At 36.1% G+C, this 20,782-nt stretch overlaps 1 protein-coding gene across 1 annotated transcript in view; it reads left to right on the top strand.

Moving 5' to 3' along the window:
• LATS1 (large tumor suppressor kinase 1) overlaps nucleotides 1-19,170 on the top strand; it is a 37,027-nt gene extending 17,857 nt beyond the window's left edge. Inside the window, exons 3-8 of the mRNA NM_001192866.2 lie at nucleotides 1,117-1,264; nucleotides 7,480-8,978; nucleotides 11,449-12,031; nucleotides 15,084-15,266; nucleotides 15,461-15,567; nucleotides 17,155-19,170. Of these exons, the coding sequence (NP_001179795.1) occupies nucleotides 1,117-1,264; nucleotides 7,480-8,978; nucleotides 11,449-12,031; nucleotides 15,084-15,266; nucleotides 15,461-15,567; nucleotides 17,155-17,664 (3,030 nt within the window). The 3' untranslated portion in view covers nucleotides 17,665-19,170. The remainder of the gene's footprint in view (nucleotides 1-1,116; nucleotides 1,265-7,479; nucleotides 8,979-11,448; nucleotides 12,032-15,083; nucleotides 15,267-15,460; nucleotides 15,568-17,154) is intronic.
• The last annotated feature ends 1,612 nt before the right edge of the window (nucleotides 19,171-20,782 follow it).

Genomic DNA, 20,782 nt, shown 5'->3' with positions numbered 1-20,782 from the left:
TTCATGTAAGACGATTGCCTAAAGTGTCTGTTCAATCCATTAGTCTTCCTAAGCCATTTCTCATTTAAAAGTAGTTTTTGAAATAGTGAATCCTATAGGACAAGTAAGTAGCTGCCTCCCTCTTGAAAAATGCATATCAGTATACTTTCTGCATGTTAGTGTATAATTTATGTTTACATAACATAAGGATAAGGAACAGAACAGGGGAACAAGCCATATCTGAGCTCCAGGCACTGTGCTGCTGTGCTTTTATGTATTTTCTTGTGTAATCCTCATGTCAATTCTGAGTGAATTACAGATGAAGAAATTGAGCTGAGATGTTAAATTAAGTTGCCAAAGTTGACTCAGTTCTAAAGTGAGGCTGGAGTGTATTTTTGCTTCTAAGCATGAGAAAATAATACAGGGCTGCTGGAACTCAGACTCTTTGGTTCCAGTCGATCTCAAACTCCTTTTTTTTTTCTGTCATACCACCTAGTCTCCTAAAGTCTTTGTGACATAATCATATGAAGTCTGAGTGTTTTCCCTCTGCCATTTGTCCTATATTTGTGTCCTTAAACTCTTAAGAGGGTAGGAACCAGAACAACATAGGTCTTTTACTAATAAACACAACAGAGATGTTTAATAAAATACTTCCCATGATGCAAAAGAGTGGTTTCCAGTATGTTGATTGATACTGTTTTTAACAATCTGATAGTCTCTGTTTATATAAGAATGAAATTAAGAATGAGAAAATTCAGAAGCCTGTTATTATGACTGTATCTGGGAAAAAACTCTAGAAGAAAACAGGAATACTTTACATAAAGGTGAAAATATTAAAGAAACATTTGAAGGATTTGAGGGTTTGTTTTGTTTTCTTTAGTAATTTGAGATTGTATGGATTTTTATACTTTTACTGTGCTGTACCTTGTAGCTTATTTATTTTATCTATAGTAGTTTGTATCTCTTAATACCCTACCCTTATCTTGTCCCTCCCCCCATAGTAGTTTTACAAACAAGACATTAGTATTATGGCTTGAGGCCTTGTTCCTCAAAATTATGAACTTCTCTAGTGGAAGTTATAGTGTTCTTTCCTTCTTATTAATTATATGATTTAAATTTTATTAAACTTCATGTCAGGATATGGTTATACAAGCTCTTCAGAAAACTAATAACAGAAGTATAGAAGCCGCAATTGAATTCATCAGTAAAATGAGTTATCAAGATCCTCGACGGGAACAGATGGCTGCAGCAGCTGCCAGACCTATTAATGCCAACTTGAAGCCAGGTGATTAATCAATTTTTTTTTCTAATCTCTTATTTTATAATATTTAAAGATATTTAAGTATATAAAATGTTTTGTCTTAGGAACTGTTAAAAGCATCACAGTGAGAGTCTCAAGCCAGAATAATAACATTATAGTTGTTAAACCAAAATGAATTTGCAGGTGGGGACCTAAAGTTCCATAGTTAATTCTGATAAGCAGCAGTCTAGGTTGAGAACTGCTTGATTGGTTATAATGCAACTGAAATATTTTTCTTTTTAACTATAAATATCATCATTCAAACTATTCATTTTTCATGTATATAATCTTTTCTTATTGTGAAACATGTTCGTCATAGATTTAGAAAGTAAATGAAATAAAGCACCACTATAAATACCCACCAGACTTTGGTATGTTTTATTTCTTAGTCTTTTTTTCCTGTGAAAAATGAGTGGATTTATATGTGTGTATTTTGTTTATTGTTTAAGTGAAAGCAGCTGCTGCTGCTGCTAAGTCACTTCAGTCGTGTCCGACTCTGTGTGACCCCATAGACGGCAGCCCACCAGGCTCCCCTGTCCCTGGGATTCTCCAAGCAAGATCACTGGAGTGGGTTGACATTTCCTTCTCCAACGCGTGAAAGTGAAAAGTGAAAGGGAAGTCGCTCAGTTGTGTCCGACTCTTAGCGACCCCATGGACTGCAGCCTACCAGGCTCTTCCGTCCATGGGATTTTCCAGGCAGGAGTACTGGAGTGGGGTGCTATCGCCTTCTCTGAGTGAAAGCAACTGCTGCTGCTGCTGCTGCTAAGGCGCTTCAGTCGTGTCCGACTGTGCGACCCCATAGACGGCAGCCCACCAGGCTCCCCCGTCCCTGGGATTCTCCAGGCAAGAGAGAATCCCATTTCCTTCTCCAAGTGGAAGCAGAGGGCATATTAAAAGCTGCTTTATTCACTTACTTCACCATGTATAACTTTCATTGTTATTAAGTGGCCTACAAAACACTTAGCTACAGTGAGATAGATTTGTCACATATGTTATTTAGCTGCCTCTCATTTTTTGACATTTGCCTGGCTCCTTTTTTTTTTTGCCATTACAGACATACTGAAGTAAATCCCTTTTACCTAAATCTTTGTACCTTTCTGATGATTAGGTAAAAGTAAATTTTCAAAGATTTACAGAAAGTGTTCTTATGGGCATACTTCATATTGTTGTGCTTCACTTCATTGCACTTTGCAGATACTGCATTTTTTACAAATTGAAGGTTTGTGGCAACCCTGCACCAAGCAAGTCTGTTGGTGCCATTTTGCAAGCAGCGTTTGCTCAATTCATAAATATATGAAACCTTCTACCAATAAAGAGTATGACTCGCTGAAGGCTTAAATGATGGTTAGCCTTTTTTTTTTAGCAATAAAGTATTTTTAATAAGATATGTACATTGTTTTTTAGATGTAATGCTATTACCCACTTACTATGGTGTGTGTATATATATATATATATTCATATATTCACATGTGTGTGTGTGTGTGTGTATAAGGTAAACATAACCTTTCTATGCACAGAGAAACCAAAAAGTCTATGACTCCCTTTATCGCATTATTCACCTTACTGACCTGGCCTAAAACTGAACCCACAACCGTCTCCATCCAAGATATGCCTGTATTGCTGTCCAGAAAGGTGTTACCAACTTAGACTGTCCCAATCAGTTTAATATGAGAATGCCTGTATTTGTAAATCCTAGGTATTATCCTTTTCATATGTTTAATGGTTATGAAAGTACTGTCAGTTTACATCCACATTTCTTTGATCACTGGTGAGCTTGAACATTTGTTTATTGATTGTTTTTAAATTGACATTTTAATTCTTTCTTAATCTTGGGTTTATCTTTTTAAATTGATTTGTAAGAGGCCTAATATTTTCATTCTTTCATTCAGCTAATTTTTATTGGTCAACTCCTATTTCAGGCCCTTTGCTTGGCATTGGGTATAAAGTTCTTGCCCTTTTTTGGAGTTGAGATTCTAGTGAGGGAGATCAAATACAGAAATACATGTAGAATTACAAGTGTGAAAGAAGAGCGGAGAGTTATGTGATTCTGTGGACTTATACGATAGAGGGGTTTTTGACCTGATCAAGGACATCAGAGAAAACCTTCCTGTTAAACTGATAATAGAGCTGATATCTGAAGAAAGAAAGGGTTAGTAGGGATGGATTTAGGGAGGAAGTTTGTTCCTATGCATGGCTTGTTTGGCAACATGGGAGACCTGGGTTCAATCCCTGGGTTGGGAAGATCCCCTGGAGAAGAGAAAGGCTACCCATTCCAGTATTCTGGCCTAGAGAATTCCATGGACTGTATAGTCCATGGGGTCACAAAGAGTTGGACACAACTGAACGACTTTTGCTTTGACTTGTCTTTCAGTAAGGTATGTACATTTGAAGAAATGAAAGTGGCTCAAACGCTGAAAACAAGAGTGTAAGATACGAGTGGAGAAGTGCATAGGGGCCTGACTATGCAGGACTGTCTACTGATTTTATCCTAAGAGCAGTAGGAGGTAACGGAAACATTTCAAGCAGGGTAATGACATGTTTCACTTTGTGTTTCAGAAAGATAGCTGCAGTGGATGAGAAAGAATTAGAGCAAAGGAGGGTGTAGACTTGATAAGAAATACAGTACACAGGAAATGAAGGTAATTTGGACTAGGGAAATGGTGGTGGAGAAAATTGAATGAATTAAGAAAGAGATAGGAGGAATAAAATTGATAGCATAGATACAGATTGCATGTGGTGGGTGATAACAGAGTTGGGTGACTCTTAGGCTTTTTGTGTATAAAAATGGATGGTGAGGCTTCACATTATGAAAGGGAATGCTCAGAGGACAGAACTTGGTGGAGAAAGATCATAAGTCTGGTTTTTGACATAAGGTTTAGTTAGGTTCGTTGAGTTATCCAGGTGAAAGTGTCCCATTATATTGCAGAATTTGTTGAAGATCCTAGCTTGATACTTCAGAATTCTTATCCAGTTTTCACCTCTTTTGTGTAGGGGTGGGGGGTGGGGGGCGGTGCAGTGCCACACCACTTTCAGGGTCTTAGTTCCTTGACCAGGGATTGAACCGGGAACCAGGGTGATTCATGGTTTGTCCATGTGGATGTTGAAGTTATAGAATGTTGTCAGGGCTTAGCAGAGAGTATCAAAGTTAGAATTTATGGGTGAATGAAGGTGAGCAAGTAGGTGTTCGTTAAGTGTACGTTAAAAGAATGAATGTGACCTCCCACAGATAGCATGAGCTTCTCAAGAACTGGCTTTTGAAAAGAGAATGCAGAAATAACCATGATCTAGAAACATAATTGGAGAGCAAAGAAGTGGAGCTCCACCTTTTAACCCAGTTTATTTTTTAAAGAAAACCTTAATTGGAAAGGGCTGAAAGGAAAGTAATGTCAGCAGATGATAATCCGCTTTAAGAAGGTGGGGGAAAGCTTGGAGCAGAGGTCAGTAATGGAGGAGCATTTGCTCGTCATAGAATAAAGTGTGTCTAGAGGGCAGTAGTGGGGGGTTTAGGAAGTAGAAGAACAGAGATCTTCATGGGAGGTTCATAGCAATAAGGGTGGCAGTGTACTTGGGGCTTCCCTGTGGCTCAGACAGTGAAGAATCATACTGCAATGTGGAAGATCTGGGTTCGATGCCTGGATTGGAAGATTCCCTTGAAGGAGGGCATGGCAACCCACTCCAGTATTCTTGCCTAGAGAATCCCCATGTACAGAGGAGCCTGGCAGGCTACAGTCCATGGGGTCGTAAGGAGTTGGACACGACTGAGCAGAAGGCAATGGCACCCCACTCCAGAACTCTTGCCTGGAAAATCCCATGGACAGAGGAGCCTGGTAGGCTGCAGTCCATGGGGTCGTTAAGAGTTGGACACGACTGAGCGACTTCACTTTCACTTTTCACTTTCATGCATTGGAGAAGGAAATGGCAACCCACTCCAGTGTTCTTGCCTGGAAAATCCCAGGGACAGGGGAGCCTGGTGGGCTGCCGTCTATGGGGTCGCACAGAGTCGGATATGACTGAAGCGACTTAGCAGCAGCAGCAGCAGCAGAGCAGCTAAGCACGACTAAGCACAGTGTACTTGAGGGTTGCAGGGATTTCGTCTTAACTGATAAAAGTGGGAGAGTGATTTGGTGCTTTTGGCCTCAGCTGATTCTCCGAGGAAGGTAAGACTGAGCCTGTGGTCAGAGGACTTGTGTAACTTGCCCAGAGGGATGACTGTCCCAGAAATTATAGCCCCAGGATGCTGACAAACTTAGATAAAATAGAGTGTTAAACTGTCCATTCTGAATATTTACCAGTTTCTTTTTCTTGTGTTCTTAAATACATTTTCTCCCAGGGTAATGTGGTGTTGACCTTTCAGATTTATGAGTGTTTCTTATTTGTTTTGTTTTGAATGGTGCTAAGTGTTTTATGTACTTAAATCTATCAGTCTTTTACTGTGTTGTTCTCTATATTTGTCATACTTGGGAAGACTTTCCCAGGAGGTACAAAGTACCCCAATATTAACAAATGTTCACTGCTTTGTTCCTAGTATACTTGTATGGTATCATCTTTAACATTTAAATGTTTAATCCTTCTGGAATATATTATTTATGTGTATTGTATTTTATACATATGTATTTTTCATATATTTTAAATACATTATATCAGCACTTTTCTAAGTGACAAAACTATTTTGAACACATCATTTTTTTTTCCTTTGGTATTGTATGTTTTCTTGCCTGTTTATTTGGAAATTCCGTTAAATAGAGACTCTGTAAAAACTCTACCTTATTTAGTGTTCAGCTAGTTATCCCTTACTTTTTTGTTTTAAACGCCATACTGAAATATTTTTAAAATCAATGTTATATTTATCAAAACTACAAATGGACACATCCTTTGGCTCAATAATGCCATTTCTAACAATTTATCTACCTAACATATCTATGAAATGATATCTGTACAAAATTCTTCATTGCTTTCGGAGGGGAGGGGTAAACCAAAAGATTGGAAACCACTTTAATAGCCGTCAGGGAAACTGATTAAATAAATCTGGGTACAACCATATAGTGAAAAACTGTAATAACTTTTTTTTTTTTAAGTAAAAAACTGCTTTATGTACTAATATAGAATCTTCTTTTTTTTTTTAATGAAAAGACCCAGGCACAATAGTATATTTAGGAGGTATATTGTTTTTTTTAATTGAAGTGTAGTCGATTTATTTTGTTTCTGATATACAGCAAAATGATTCACTTTTATGTATATACATATATATATATTCATTTTCATTTTTTTTCCATTATGGTTTATTAACATAATGGATATTATAGTTCCCTTTGCTATACAATAGGACTTTGTTGTTATCCACTCTAAATATAATAGTTTACATCTGCTAGCCCCAAACTTCCAATCCAGCCTCCCCCACCCCCACCCTCACCGCCTCGACAACCAGAAATCTATTCTCTATGTCTGTGAGTCTGTTTCTCAGACAGGTTCATTTGTGTCATACTTTAGATTCCACATGTAAGTGATACATGTTATTTGTCTTTCTCTTTCTGACTTACTTTGCTTAGTATGATAATCTCTAGTTGTATCCATGTAGCTGCAAATAGCATTATTTCATTCATTTTTTATGACTAACATTCCCATGGGGGTGTGTGTGTGTGTGTACACTACATCTTTATTCATTCATTTGTTAATGGACACTTAGGTTTCTTTCATGTCTTTGCTACTGTAAATAGTGGTGCTGTGAACATTGGGGTACATGTATCTTTTCAGATTATAGTTTTGTCCAAATACATGCCCAGGAGTGGTATTGCTGGATCATATGGCAACTTTTAGTTTTAGTTTTTTGATGAATCTCCATAGTGGCTATACCAATTTACATTCCCACCAACAGTGTAGGAGGGTTTCCTGTGCCCTTTCTAGTACTATTTACTTGTGTATTCTTAAAATATCTTACTGATGACATTGGTTACCTTCAGTGACATTGGTTGGCTAAGGGACAGGGATCAGTGTCCTTTTGTACTGCCTGAATTTTAAGCTATGAGAAGGTATTACCTAGTCAAAAATGGATAAAATTCTAAAATATAAAACCACATGCTGAAATTTTATTTTTGTAATTCTTGAAAGAGTATTATCTTTTAGTAGCCTTAGAATTCCAAGCTAAATTTTTCAAAAGTAGGAGGTTAAAAAGCATGTTGTTTTTTTCTGTTTTATTCCCATAGGGAGTGTGCAACAATCAATTAACCGCAAACAGAGCTGGAAGGGTTCTAAAGAATCCTTAGTTCCTCAGAGACATGGTCCACCACTAGGAGAAAGTGGAGCGTACCGTTCTGAAAGTCCCAACTCACAGACAGATGTAGGAAGACCTTTGTCAGGATCTGGTATAACAGCGTTTACTCCAGCTCATCCTAGCAATGGACAGAGAGTGAACCCCCCACCACCTCCTCAAGTAAGGAGTGTCACTCCTCCACCCCCTCCAAGAGGCCAGACTCCCCCTCCAAGAGGTACAACTCCGCCTCCCCCATCATGGGAACCAAACTCTCAAACAAAGCGCTATTCTGGGAACATGGACTACGTCATCTCCCGAATCTCTCCAGTTCCACCTGGAGCCTGGCAGGAGGGCTATCCTCCACCACCTCTTAACACATCCCCGATGAATCCTCCTAATCAGGGACAGAGAGGCATTAATTCTGTTCCTGTTGGCAGACAGCCAATCATCATGCAGAGTTCTAACAAATTTAATTTTCCACCCGGGAGACCTGGAATTCAGAATGGTAGCGGTCAGACTGATTTTATGATGCACCAGAATGTTGTCCCTGCTGGCGCTGTCAATCGGCAGCCACCCCCTCCATATCCTCTGACCCCAACTAATGGACAAAGCCCCTCTGCTTTACAAACAGGGGGTTCTGCTGCTCCATCATCATACACAAATGGGAACATTCCTCAAGCTATGATGGTGCCAAACAGAAATAGTCATAACATGGAACTTTATAACATTAATATACCTGGACTGCAAACAACTTGGCCTCAGTCATCATCTGCTCCTGCCCAGTCATCCCCAAGCAGTGGACATGAAATCCCTACATGGCAACCTAACATACCAGTGAGGTCAAATTCTTTTAATAATCCATTGGGAAACAGAACAAATCATTCTGCTAATTCTCAACCTTCGGCTACAACAGTCACTGCTATTACACCAGCTCCCATTCAACAGCCTGTGAAAAGTATACGTGTATTGAAACCAGAGCTGCAGACTGCTTTAGCACCTACACACCCTTCTTGGATACCACAGCCTGTTCAGAGTGTCCAACCTAGTCCTTTTTCTGAGGGTGCTGTTATGCCACCTGTTGCTGAAGCTCCAAACTATCAAGGTCCGCCACCACCTTATCCTAAGCATCTGCTACACCAAAACCCATCTGTTCCTCCATATGAATCGGTCAGTAAGTCTAGCAAAGAGGATCAGCCAAGCTTGCCTAAGGAAGATGAGAGTGAAAAAAGTTATGACAATGTTGATACTGGAGATAAAGAAAAGAAACAGATTACCACTTCACCTATCACCGTTAGGAAAAACAAGAAAGATGAAGAGCGAAGGGAATCTCGTATTCAAAGTTATTCTCCTCAGGCATTTAAATTCTTCATGGAGCAACATGTAGAAAACGTGCTCAAATCTCATCAGCAACGTCTACATCGTAAAAAACAATTAGAGAACGAAATGATGCGGGTAAAACTTTTTTATATTATTTTTTATTTTTATTGGAATGTAGTTGATTTACAATGTTGTGTTAGTTTCAGTTGTACAGCAGAGTGACTCAGTTATTCATATACATATACCCACTCTTTTTTATACTATTTTCCCATATAAGCCATTGCAGAATATTGAGTAGAGTTCCATGTGCCATACGGTACGCCTTTTTTAGTTATCTACTATGTAATATAGAGTAGTGTGTATATGTCAGTTCCAGTCTCCCAGTTTACTCCTTATTCCGCTGGTAACCATGTTTGTTTTCTACATCTATAACTCTAGATCTGTTTTGTAAATAAGTCCATTTGTACCTTTTTTTTTTTGATTCCACATATAAGTGATATTATATTTGTCCTTCTTTTTCTGACTTACTTCACTCTGTATGACAGTCTCTAGGTCCATCCATGTTGCTGCAAATGGCATTATTTCATTCCTTTTATGGCTGAGTATAAAACCTTTAAAAGTTTCTATTTTTATACTTGATCATGTGTTTGCTTGGTGTTTATTTTAAAATATTGTGGTCTAGTATTTTTCTTTTTATGCTAAATGTATTATCAGTTATTTAAAAGTCAGTAAACATTAAAGTACTTTAGATTATACCATTTTATTTTAGCATTTCAGAATTTACCCAGAATTTTCTATAATAAAATTGTAATAAATTAAGAAAAGTATAATTTGCAGTATGCAGTTTAGGTATACATAATCCCTTTAATGGAAACTGAAGCAAGAGTTATTTTCTAGAGTTTACATATTATCTTACATTTTAAAATAAACTAGAAATATCTTAGTCCTATCTCTTGATAAACTTATGAAACATGTATTTTTACTTATAGTTGTGTTGGGGCTTAGGGGTTTATTCATCAGGTTGGTCTTATTAGAAGTGTCAGAGACATCTCCTTTCAGTTATTTCCCCTTCTAATTTTATTTTTATAATGTACTAGAAAAATGTCCTGGAATTATTAAAATCTACTAAAAAGGAGATCAGAATAACTAAACCCTTTAGATTAATATCTGTTGTGATTCCACGTAACTCTCTTCTTTTGATACTATGGTGGTACTGTTATTTTTATCACATGTTTACAGTTCAGAGGTTTGACTCCCAGTCTTAGATCTACTGCCCCAAATCTTAAGAGGCTCATTTGTGTTAAAGTTTCTCATGACATTTGAGAGAGCTGTTCTTTTAAAATGATTTTTCAGGATCTGACTTCACAGTATAGTTACTCTTGCTATAAACTGAATTTATTGTGAGAAATATCATAATAACCTATATGGCTTATCCATATTTAGCTCTTAGGATTTCTTACTAAAGTCTGTCTGTATGTATTTTCTTAGTTTATTTTTCCTTTTTCCTCTTCACTTTCACTAATAGCTGATTTAAACTTTTATGGTGTTGGAAGCTTTGCTGACTTCTGTAGCCTCCATTACTGTGTAGGCAAGTAAGATTTTAAGAGAAACAGTTCTTTACTAAGTCTGGCATGCCACCCTTCTTAAAAGATTTTGCATGCAAATGCTTATTCTAACAGAAGCATGAGGTTGCTATATTTTAATTAGTCTTGCGTTTCTAGAGTTATCTACTTTTCAAAACAAATTCCTTTTCTATTTAGATTCCTAATTAATCCTTTATTAACTAGTCATAAATAGACTGTTCTTTCCTTCTAAATCCAGGTATTCCATGTCTACTTAGACATTGGTTTTTGGTTTTTGTTTTTATCTGGGTTTTTTGGCATCTTCCATAAGTCACACTGACTCTTCTTTGAAATGTTCCAAAATATCTAAAAGATACCTTATAATCAAACAAGTAGTCCCTTTGAAATAAGGTAGGACATACTCTGTGCATTTTGTGTTAGTGATGGCTGTGAGTCCTACCCTTACTCTAATGCCCTGAAAAAGATAAAAGGAAAGACTGACTTACTAGTGAGTGGGTTGACTAGAGAAGATATTCTTTTGTTCTTAATACATCAGTTTTTTAGAATAAATGAACCTGGAGTGGAAGAATTTCTTTTCATGAAGACCAAAATGAGAATATTTGAGACATAGGCATTCTATAAGTAGATGCATATAATGAAAGCAATCCGATTATGTAGTTTGGGATGAATGTGCAGGGAGAGATAGATGAGGGTGCATGTTAACATGTTTGGCGATTGCACATTGGGAACTCTTTTAGTGCATTAGAGAGGAGTAGAAAGCTGACCACTGGTAGCATCTTCTCCTTGCTCTCCACAGCAGACTCTGCATTTGTATTCACCTTGTGTATCCTGTTAACTATCCCTTATGCTGCACTTTTGATAATTAATTTTCTCTGAAATATATTCTAGATTTCTAACATGCTTTATTAAAAATTATTATGCTTTTAACCTTTAAATATATATGCCTGAACTTTTTCCAAGCGATTTCTTAACATTTAGTATAGAAGATAATTCCTCATTTAATATTTAGTTTATTTGCCTAGGTTGGATTATCTCAAGATGCCCAAGATCAAATGAGAAAGATGCTTTGCCAAAAAGAGTCTAATTACATCCGTCTTAAGAGGGCTAAAATGGACAAGTCTATGTTTGTGAAGATAAAGACATTAGGAATAGGAGCATTTGGTGAAGTCTGTCTAGCAAGAAAAGTAGATACCAAGGCTTTGTATGCAACAAAAACTCTTCGAAAGAAAGATGTTCTGCTTCGAAATCAAGTTGCTCATGTCAAAGCTGAGAGAGATATCCTGGCCGAAGCTGACAACGAATGGGTAGTTCGTCTTTATTATTCATTCCAAGACAAAGACAATTTATACTTTGTAATGGACTATATTCCTGGGGGTGATATGATGAGCCTATTAATTAGAATGGGCATCTTTCCAGAAAATCTGGCACGATTCTACATAGCAGAACTTACCTGTGCAGTCGAAAGTGTTCATAAAATGGGTTTTATTCATAGAGATATTAAACCTGATAACATTTTGATTGATCGTGATGGTCATATTAAATTGACTGACTTCGGCCTCTGCACTGGCTTCAGATGGACACATGACTCTAAGTACTACCAGAGTGGTGAGTAAAATCATAAAATTTGTATGTATTCATATGACTTATTAGTGTAATAAAATATAAGATGATATTATCCCTGGATGGGAGCCAGAAGTCCTGGGTCAGGTCTTAACTCCATTGGATAAATGTGAGTGAATCCTTTAGATACTTAGATTTATAAAATGAAAATGTGTTAGAATTATTTATTTCTAAATGTCATTAACATTTTTGAGTTAATCTCTTTACATTTTGTTAATGTGAAATGTGTTGGACAAATAACAATTTGAAAATAGTTAAAAATTTTTTTTAATTGAAGGATAATTGCTTTGCAGAATTTTGTGGTTTTCTTTTTTTTTTCCTTAAATTTTTTATTATTATTTTTTTTTACTTTACAATATTGTATTGGTTTTGCCATACGTCAACATGCATCTGCCACGGGTGTACACATGTTCCCCATCCTGAACCCCCCTCCCACCTTCCTCCCCATACCATCCCTCTGGGTCATCCCAGTGCACCAGCCCCAGGCATCCTGTATCCTGCATCAAACTTGGACTGGCAATTCGTTTCTTATATGATATTATACATGTTTTAATGCCATTCTCCCAAATCATCCCCCTCTTCCCCTGGTTTTCTGTCATACAACAGTTTGGAAATAATTTTTAAATGAAGCCCCCTACACACCACTTAGCTTAAGAATTAGGTTATTAGTATTTTTGAAGTCCCTAACTATCACTTTGCTTTCTTTCCTCCACAGAGGTAACCTTTATTTCAAAACTCCATAATCAGTTCTTTACTTTTCTGTATACTTTTATGCATATCCCTGAACAACATATTACTTCATTTTGCCTACTCTTGAACCTTTATTTAAATATAATCATTCTACATGTATTCTTCTATGTTGACTTCCTATATTTGTTTGAGGTTCATCTGTGTTCCTGCATATAAATAAATAATAACATTTATTTTCATAGCCCTTAGGATTCCATTGTATGACTGTTATACAGCTTGTTTAAACACTTTATGTACATGATTCTTATGTACATGATTCTCTTTAATCCTCACAATATCATTGTGAGGCAGAGTGAAGAACCTGAGGCTAAGTTAGAAATTTGCCCATGGTCGGACAGAAAAGAAGTGTAAGGGCTAGGCTTTGAACCCAGGTTTGTCTGCTTACAGGGCCCATGTTATTTCTGCCATACCACACTGCCTCACCAAGATCCCTCCAAGCACTAATGGAAGTGTAAGTCAATCTAACATTTGTTGAATACTTACCATGACTAGGTGCTTTATATATATTCTAATTTAATGTTCACAGCAATCCTCTGAGGTAAGTATTATTGCCTCCAGTGCTTCTTGTGAACACAAGCGGATTTACATTAAATGGATAGAACTGAAGATATCTGAACCTACTTTAATGTTCAGGTTAACATAGTTTAATATCTCCCCTGATTTACCTGAATCTTATCTGGGGCTTATCTTAAAAATATGATTCTTAGGCTCTATTCCAGTCTTCTGATTGAAAATCTCCACTGGAGGGTAGAAATTGTATTTTAATCAAACATTCCAGTTGTTTATTATAGTTAGGTTAGTTTCAGATTTTTTTCCCCTAGGTGATTTCATCCAGTCATAGCTTTAATTACTACCTCTGCATCAGTGAATTCCAAATCTCTCTTCAGAAATGTCCTCCCCCTTTCATAAGGATTCCTAATAGCCCTTTCAAACTTAAGACTGCTAATAAATGATTCTTAATTTCTCCCCCTCCCTATTTATTCCCCCCTCCCTTTTGGTAAATTGTACTACCACCACCCATCCTTGATTCTAAATGTGTTCACTTTTCTCCATCTGCACTAGTATCATCATAGTCCAAACTTAACTTTAATAGCCTCTTACCTGGTCTCTTTTTCACCCTTGTCCTCTCTATAATCTGTTCTCTATACAGCAGTTAAAAGTTTTCTTTTTTAAACGTATTGTCAGACCTTTTCATTACTTCAAGAGAATGAAAAGGTTTGATGCGTGTTTTAAAAGAAATGCCTTCATTTAATACTTATGTATATATGTAAGTATATTCATATATATAAATACATATATATATATATATTCCAGTATCTTCACTGTACTTGGAGTAAAAGGCAAATCGTTTCTTGTAAAACCCATGTGCGCTGTTTCCTGCTCCATTTCGTACCATTCTCCCCTTTACTAACCACGCTGGTCCTCTCGAGTACTGTTGTGTGTAGAATGCCTTGTCTGGTTTTCATATTGTTGAGTTCCTCTTTTTTTTTAAACAAATGTCACCTCAGCACATTTGCCATATCACCGCATGTTGATTCTCTGTACGGGATGCATCACTGGTTCTTACATATGTATTTGTTATATTTTCCCCCTACTGATAACCTGCCTGAGAGAAGAATATTGTCTTTATTGTTAATGTTGTCATTTGCTGAATAAATGAAACACAAATCTAATTTGTTTGAAACTTTGTCCAGAATAGTATTGGAGAGCAGCCTGAATAACAAATTCTCAGACCTGCCTACTCAGTAACTTTTATTGTCCTCATTTATTGTTGAGTAAATTACTGCATCTTAGGCTAATTTTTCTTAGTGTAAGACTTGTCCTATTGGTATTTCAAGAGTACAGTCTCTAGTTATTAATAATCACACCATCAGTGATTTGGCATACATTGGGTCTTAGCTTGTCAACACGGAGAAATGTTGTTAACTCTAAACTAGGCAATGGCACCCCACTCCAGTACTGTTGCCTGGAAAATCCCATGGACAGAGGAGCCTGGTAGGCTGCAGTCCATGGGGTCACTAAAAGTCGGACACGACTGAGCGACTTCACTTTCACTTTTCTCTTTCATGCATTGGAGAAGGAAATGGCAACCCACTCCAGTATTCTTGCCTGGAGAATCCCAGGGATGGTGAAGCCTGGTGGGCTGCCGTCTATGGGGTCGCACAGAGTCGGACACGACTGAAGCAACTTAGCATAGCATAGCATAGCATAGCATAGGATGTCTAAAGATTAAACAGATAGGTTTACTCTTGTTTTTATTTATTTATGTATGTATTTTACTATACAGGTGACCATCCACGGCAGGATAGCATGGATTTCAGTAATGAATGGGGTGACCCCTCTAACTGTCGATGTGGTGATAGACTGAAACCACTGGAGCGGAGAGCTGCACGCCAGCACCAGCGGTGTCTCGCACATTCTTTGGTTGGGACTCCTAATTATATTGCGCCTGAAGTCTTGTTACGAACAGGTAGACGTTTGTCTTACAAAGAATCTCAGTATGCCTGTAGACCAGGAGAATATGGCTAATGGTTCAGGTTTACAATAAAAGTATTAATTCTATAGTATAAATTGGTGATTTAATATTAATTTTGATTTTATTCATTCTGAGCAGTTTTTTCTAAAGTGCTTATGAATAACCATAAATTTGGTGTCTAATTTTAGGCTATACACAGTTGTGTGATTGGTGGAGTGTTGGTGTCATTCTTTTTGAAATGTTGGTAGGACAGCCGCCTTTCTTGGCACAGACACCATTTGAAACACAAGTGAAGGTAAGGTGTAGAATCTGTACCAAAATAATCATTATGAAGCCCCAATACCATACACCTTTATCAGTCCTTTATTTAGAGCATCTTAATTTACAATTAAAGAATGAGCTTGTAAGGATATAGGAACCTACTGAAATTCCACGTGTGCTCTCCCCTGTGTGACTTTAACACCCCCATATCCTTCCTCATGCACACACTACAGTCATGGCTCTTCCTCTTACAAGTTTTTAGTACCTTTTGAAGATGTATTCCAATTTATTCTTTCTACTGACTGCTGGCTTTGTTTCCTTTCATGTACATTCTGACCCCAAACTACTAACAAATGTCTATATCTCCCTAGCACTTAAATGAAAAGCTGCTCACAATTTTGATCACAAATTATCCCATTTAAGAAGCCTTTTAGTAGCCTTGTCTATAAAGTCCAAGTCTTTCGTTTGTTCATACCATTCCCTCTGTATGGAATACCCTTCTTTCTCTCCCATGTTTCACAACTTTCCCTCTTTTCTGTTTCACTCCTGGGCATTTTTAATCATTCTTTGAGCGTATCTTGACATATACTATCTTTTCTATGACACTGTCCTCAAGTTATAACTTCTGTCTGTCACTTCATTTAATACATTATATTTAAAACTTCCTTCAGAATTTCTTTTGTTACAGGTTTACTGGTAATACATTCTCTCAGGTTTGTGTCAGATTTGTCTGAAAGTATCTTTATTTTGCCTTCATTTTAATACATATGTATATATGAAATAAATGCATAGGTAGAAATACAAATATGTTTGTGTAGGTGCTGTGTGTGAAAGATTGGATGCTTTCTCCCTAAAGATGAAGAACAAGGCAAGGATGTCTGGTCTGAGTCTTATTCAGCATAGTTCTGGATGTCTTAGCCAGTGTAATACAGCAGTGAAAGAAAAAGCATAAAGGTTAGAAAAAAAAAAAAAAAACTTGCTTTATTCACAGGTGGCATAATTTTCTATATTGAAAATCTCAGGCAATCTGTGAAAAACTCCATAGAACTAATAAGTGACTTTAATACGGTTGTAGGGTATGAGAGTAATATGTAAAAATCAATTGAATAGTTGAGCCAATTCTAAAATTCATTTTGGTGGACAAAGAAACTGATAACAAAAACAAGTTTTTAAAAGGACAGAGTTTGAGGAATCAACTACTTGATTTTAAGACTTAAGAGGAAGTTACACTAATCCAGATAGTATGATATTGGCAAGAGGAAAGAATCAGTGAACTTAAAGAAAAATCGATAGAAATTACGCAGTCTCAACAGCAGAGAGAAAAAAGAATTTGAAAGTACAATAACTTCAGGGACTTCCCTGGCAGTCCAGTGGTTAAGACTGTACTCTCAATGCAGGAGGCATGGGTTTGATCCCTGGTCAGGGACCTAAAATCCCACAAGCTGTGTGGTGTGGCCAAAAAACAAACCAAAAAAATAAAGGTAAGGAATGTGAAATACCATGCAATTTATGTAAAAACACACAAACACAAATAGTCCAATAAGACTTCTTCATATAAAACTTAGAGGAAATTTGTTTTTCTTACCTCTTTCCTTCTAATTTTTAAAAATCTTCTTTAAAGGTTATCAACTGGCAAACATCTCTTCACATCCCACCGCAAGCTAAACTGAGTCCTGAAGCCTCTGATCTTATTATTAAACTCTGCCGAGGACCAGAAGATCGCTTAGGCAAGAATGGTGCTGACGAAATAAAAGCTCATCCATTTTTTAAAACAATTGATTTTTCCAGTGACTTGAGACAGCAATCTGCTTCATACATTCCTAAAATCACACACCCAACAGATACATCAAATTTTGATCCTGTTGATCCTGACAAGTTACGGAGTGATGATAATGAGGAAGAAAATGTAAATGACACTCTCAACGGATGGTATAAAAATGGAAAGCACCCTGAACATGCTTTCTATGAATTTACCTTTCGGAGGTTTTTTGATGACAATGGCTACCCTTATAATTATCCAAAACCTATTGAATATGAATATATTAATTCACAAGGCTCAGAGCAGCAGTCAGATGAAGATGATCAGCACACAGGCTCAGAGATGAAAAATCGTGATCTAGTGTATGTTTGACACACTAGGAAATAATTGTAATGAGGATTTGCAAAAAGGCCTGAAACGCAGGGTTTTTTGAAGCTCTGAGAGTAAAATTATGCAAATGTGACAGAGCTATGTATGTGTGCTCTGTGTACAATATTTTATGTTCCTAAATTATGGAAATCCTTTTAAATATTAATTTATTCCAGCCTTTTAAATCAGTAATTTAGAAAAAAATTTGTTATAAAGAAAGTAAATTATGAGCTGAATATTATAGTCAGTTCTTGGTACTTAAAGTACTTAAAATAAAAAATAGTGCTTTGTTTAAAAGGAGAAGCCTGTTTTCTATGTGTACATAATGCTAAATAATTTTAAAAAACAAGAATTTTTGAAAATTTTTTGAAAGACAGTTTTAGTTTTATCTTGCTTTAACCAAATATGAAATATACCCCACATTTACAGAGCTGTTTTTTTTTTCTTTCCCCATAACTTTATTCTTAGAAAAAATAAGCTCTAGAAATGAAGGCATCATGGTGGTGAGTGTTCCTAGGCTAACGATAATCTGTATAATTCACATTTGATAAATAAGAAATACAAAGTTGAATATGAATACAAAATATGAAATACAAAAATGAAATATAGTATGCTCATCCAAATGAAAAATAGTGCAGCTTATCTTTTTTTCCCCTCTGTAGAGTATTTAATTTTTTAATATATCTCAAAAATTAATGACTTTGAAAGAAGCAAATCACTACATTTTTCTTTCCGTACTGGTATTTTTAATGCTGCTTTCAGTTTTTAAAGGGAATAAAGCTGCCATAAATTAAAAGTTTCAGTACTAAAAGCTAAGATCTTTCACATTTTGACTCTGAAATTAAAAAAAAAAATAATTCCACATGTTAAGCAGAGAGATTATTTTCAACTTCATATAAAACTTTGATTAGAACTTACTTGTGGGTACCTTTGGATTATGTCATCAATAATATTGTAGATTTCCTCTTTCAAAACAGTGCTGCATACATGGACTGTTACTGGCAAAGGAAAGTCTGGCTATTTGGCAGCATTTTACCTATGGTCAGATTAATTGGTGAAAAAATTATTATTATGTAACTCCTAATTAAGATGGCCATTAGTAATTAGGAAAAATACATAGTGGTCTTTTAGAAAATTCAAAACCTCATAACTTATTTAAAGTTAAATATGTCCTTCAGCATTACTATTATATATAATATTTAGGTTTTAAGGACAACTTGTTGTTTCATACCAGAATACATTTAGCTTAGCTTGTAGGAAGGGGGAAGGGGCTCTAATTCTAACATTAGTAAAATTTGTATTTTATTTGCTTTTCTTAAGCTCCACTGGTAGGGAATTGTTTTATCACAACTTAAGAGGCATAATTTTAGTGATTTTCAAACTTATTCATATAAAAGCTAATGGAATCATATATGTAAGTAAAATTAAAGGCAAAAAAAAAAGGCAAAGCCTGTTCGAGCTGAATTGGGGAGGGCAAAGATTAATTAGCTCACACTTAAAACGTTTTCATAGGTGGCCTTCTCAGAGCACTGCATAACCCACTATGTAATGGTGGGTCTTTGGCAGTTATTGGTCGTTTTGAGAATCTGATGAAAATTGTGGGCTCTGTTCCCAGAAAAATGCACGTCAACAGATACGCCTAAGATGTCACATTGCAGTTGGACGTATTGAAACCTGTCACAAACTCTTGGTTATGGACCTCTGTCCTATAAGAACACTGATACATTAAATTAAGAACTTTGCTTTAAATTTACTGATGAGTGCTCAGATTAGCACATCTTGTATAAACTGATAATTTCTGATGAGAAAGGTCTGTACCATGTGATAAGATATCCTTGTGAATGCCTCTTTCTGGGATAGCGCTCCACTTTAAACATACCCTTTCAAGGGCACTAACATACATGTTTGACTTGTTACAGTCTTAATACAGAAATATTTTGAAGGACCTCTACTCAGAATTGTGAGAAAATGCACTGTGTAAGACAGCAGTCTTCACTTCATGGAGCATTTGATTAGTCCTGTGAAATTCTATGCAAAACATATTAATTCAAGAACTTTTGTTGTTACCCCCATTGCTCTTCAGGCTTTCTCAGATTTATTGAAATTTCCATTTAGTTTTTATTTCTGGACTATGGTGCAATACAGTAGAGAACCAACTTTGTTACAGTTACATTGTAGAAAAACTAAGGTGCTGTCTTCCCCCTCTCCCCACAAGATCTGTGTTGCCTTTACTTCTCAAATGTAAGACACTACAAATATTGTATCCTTTTAAATTTCCTCTGACAATATAAACTTTTTGTATTTAAATGAAGCAGTGTACAAGCCTTTAGTATCTGCATTTTTTAACAGTTTGGATATACTGTCATATTCCCAAACTATTAAACTATATTAAGCTGACTTATTCCCAAACTATATTCCAGTAGGAATCTGGTGCTTCCTGCCAAAAAGATGAGACCAATGTCAAAAATCTATATGCTCTCAGTTGAAATAGAGTGAAAACACTGATCAATCATGTTTTCTTTTTAAAATAATTTTGCCAGTCATTAAAAAAAAAAAAAACTTGCTGTCTTTCTTATACTTTCCCCTTTTATGCATATCAATAGTATTTATGAAATGTGTTCTGTAAGTATGTAATTGTAGATACAGTTATGTATTGTCCAGTGATGTCCTAAGGCAGGCCCTGTTGCTATATCTTTTCTACCTTATTTGTAATAGAAACTATAGAATGTATGACTAAGAAGTCACTTTGAAATTGACTTTTTAAAAAAGTTATTACCTTCTGCTGTTGCGAAGTGCAAAACTGTGAGTGGAAATGATTTATTCTGACTTAATAATATGTTGAAATTAGAGAATACAGTGGGAGGATTTTTAGATATTGCTGCTGCTGTTACCTAAGGTACTTTAGACATTTTTCTTTAATAAACAAAAATAAACAAAAATCCCTTTGGTATTTAAAGTAAAACATTTAGCCTGTTTGTTTTAATCTAAAACAAAAAGTAATTTTGGTCAATATAATGGTATATTTGTAAAGCGCCTTAATAGATCCCTTGTGAAGGCACTATATACCACAGTTTACTTTTATATTGTATTATGTATATAAGTATTTTGTATTAAAATTGAA

The sequence above is a fragment of the Bos taurus genome, chromosome 9 (genome assembly GCF_002263795.3).
Source record: "Bos taurus isolate L1 Dominette 01449 registration number 42190680 breed Hereford chromosome 9, ARS-UCD2.0, whole genome shotgun sequence".
NCBI lineage: Eukaryota > Metazoa > Chordata > Mammalia > Artiodactyla > Bovidae > Bos > Bos taurus.
The sequence above is the reverse complement of the archived record's forward strand: the minus strand, read 5'-3'. Positions and strand labels throughout refer to the sequence as shown.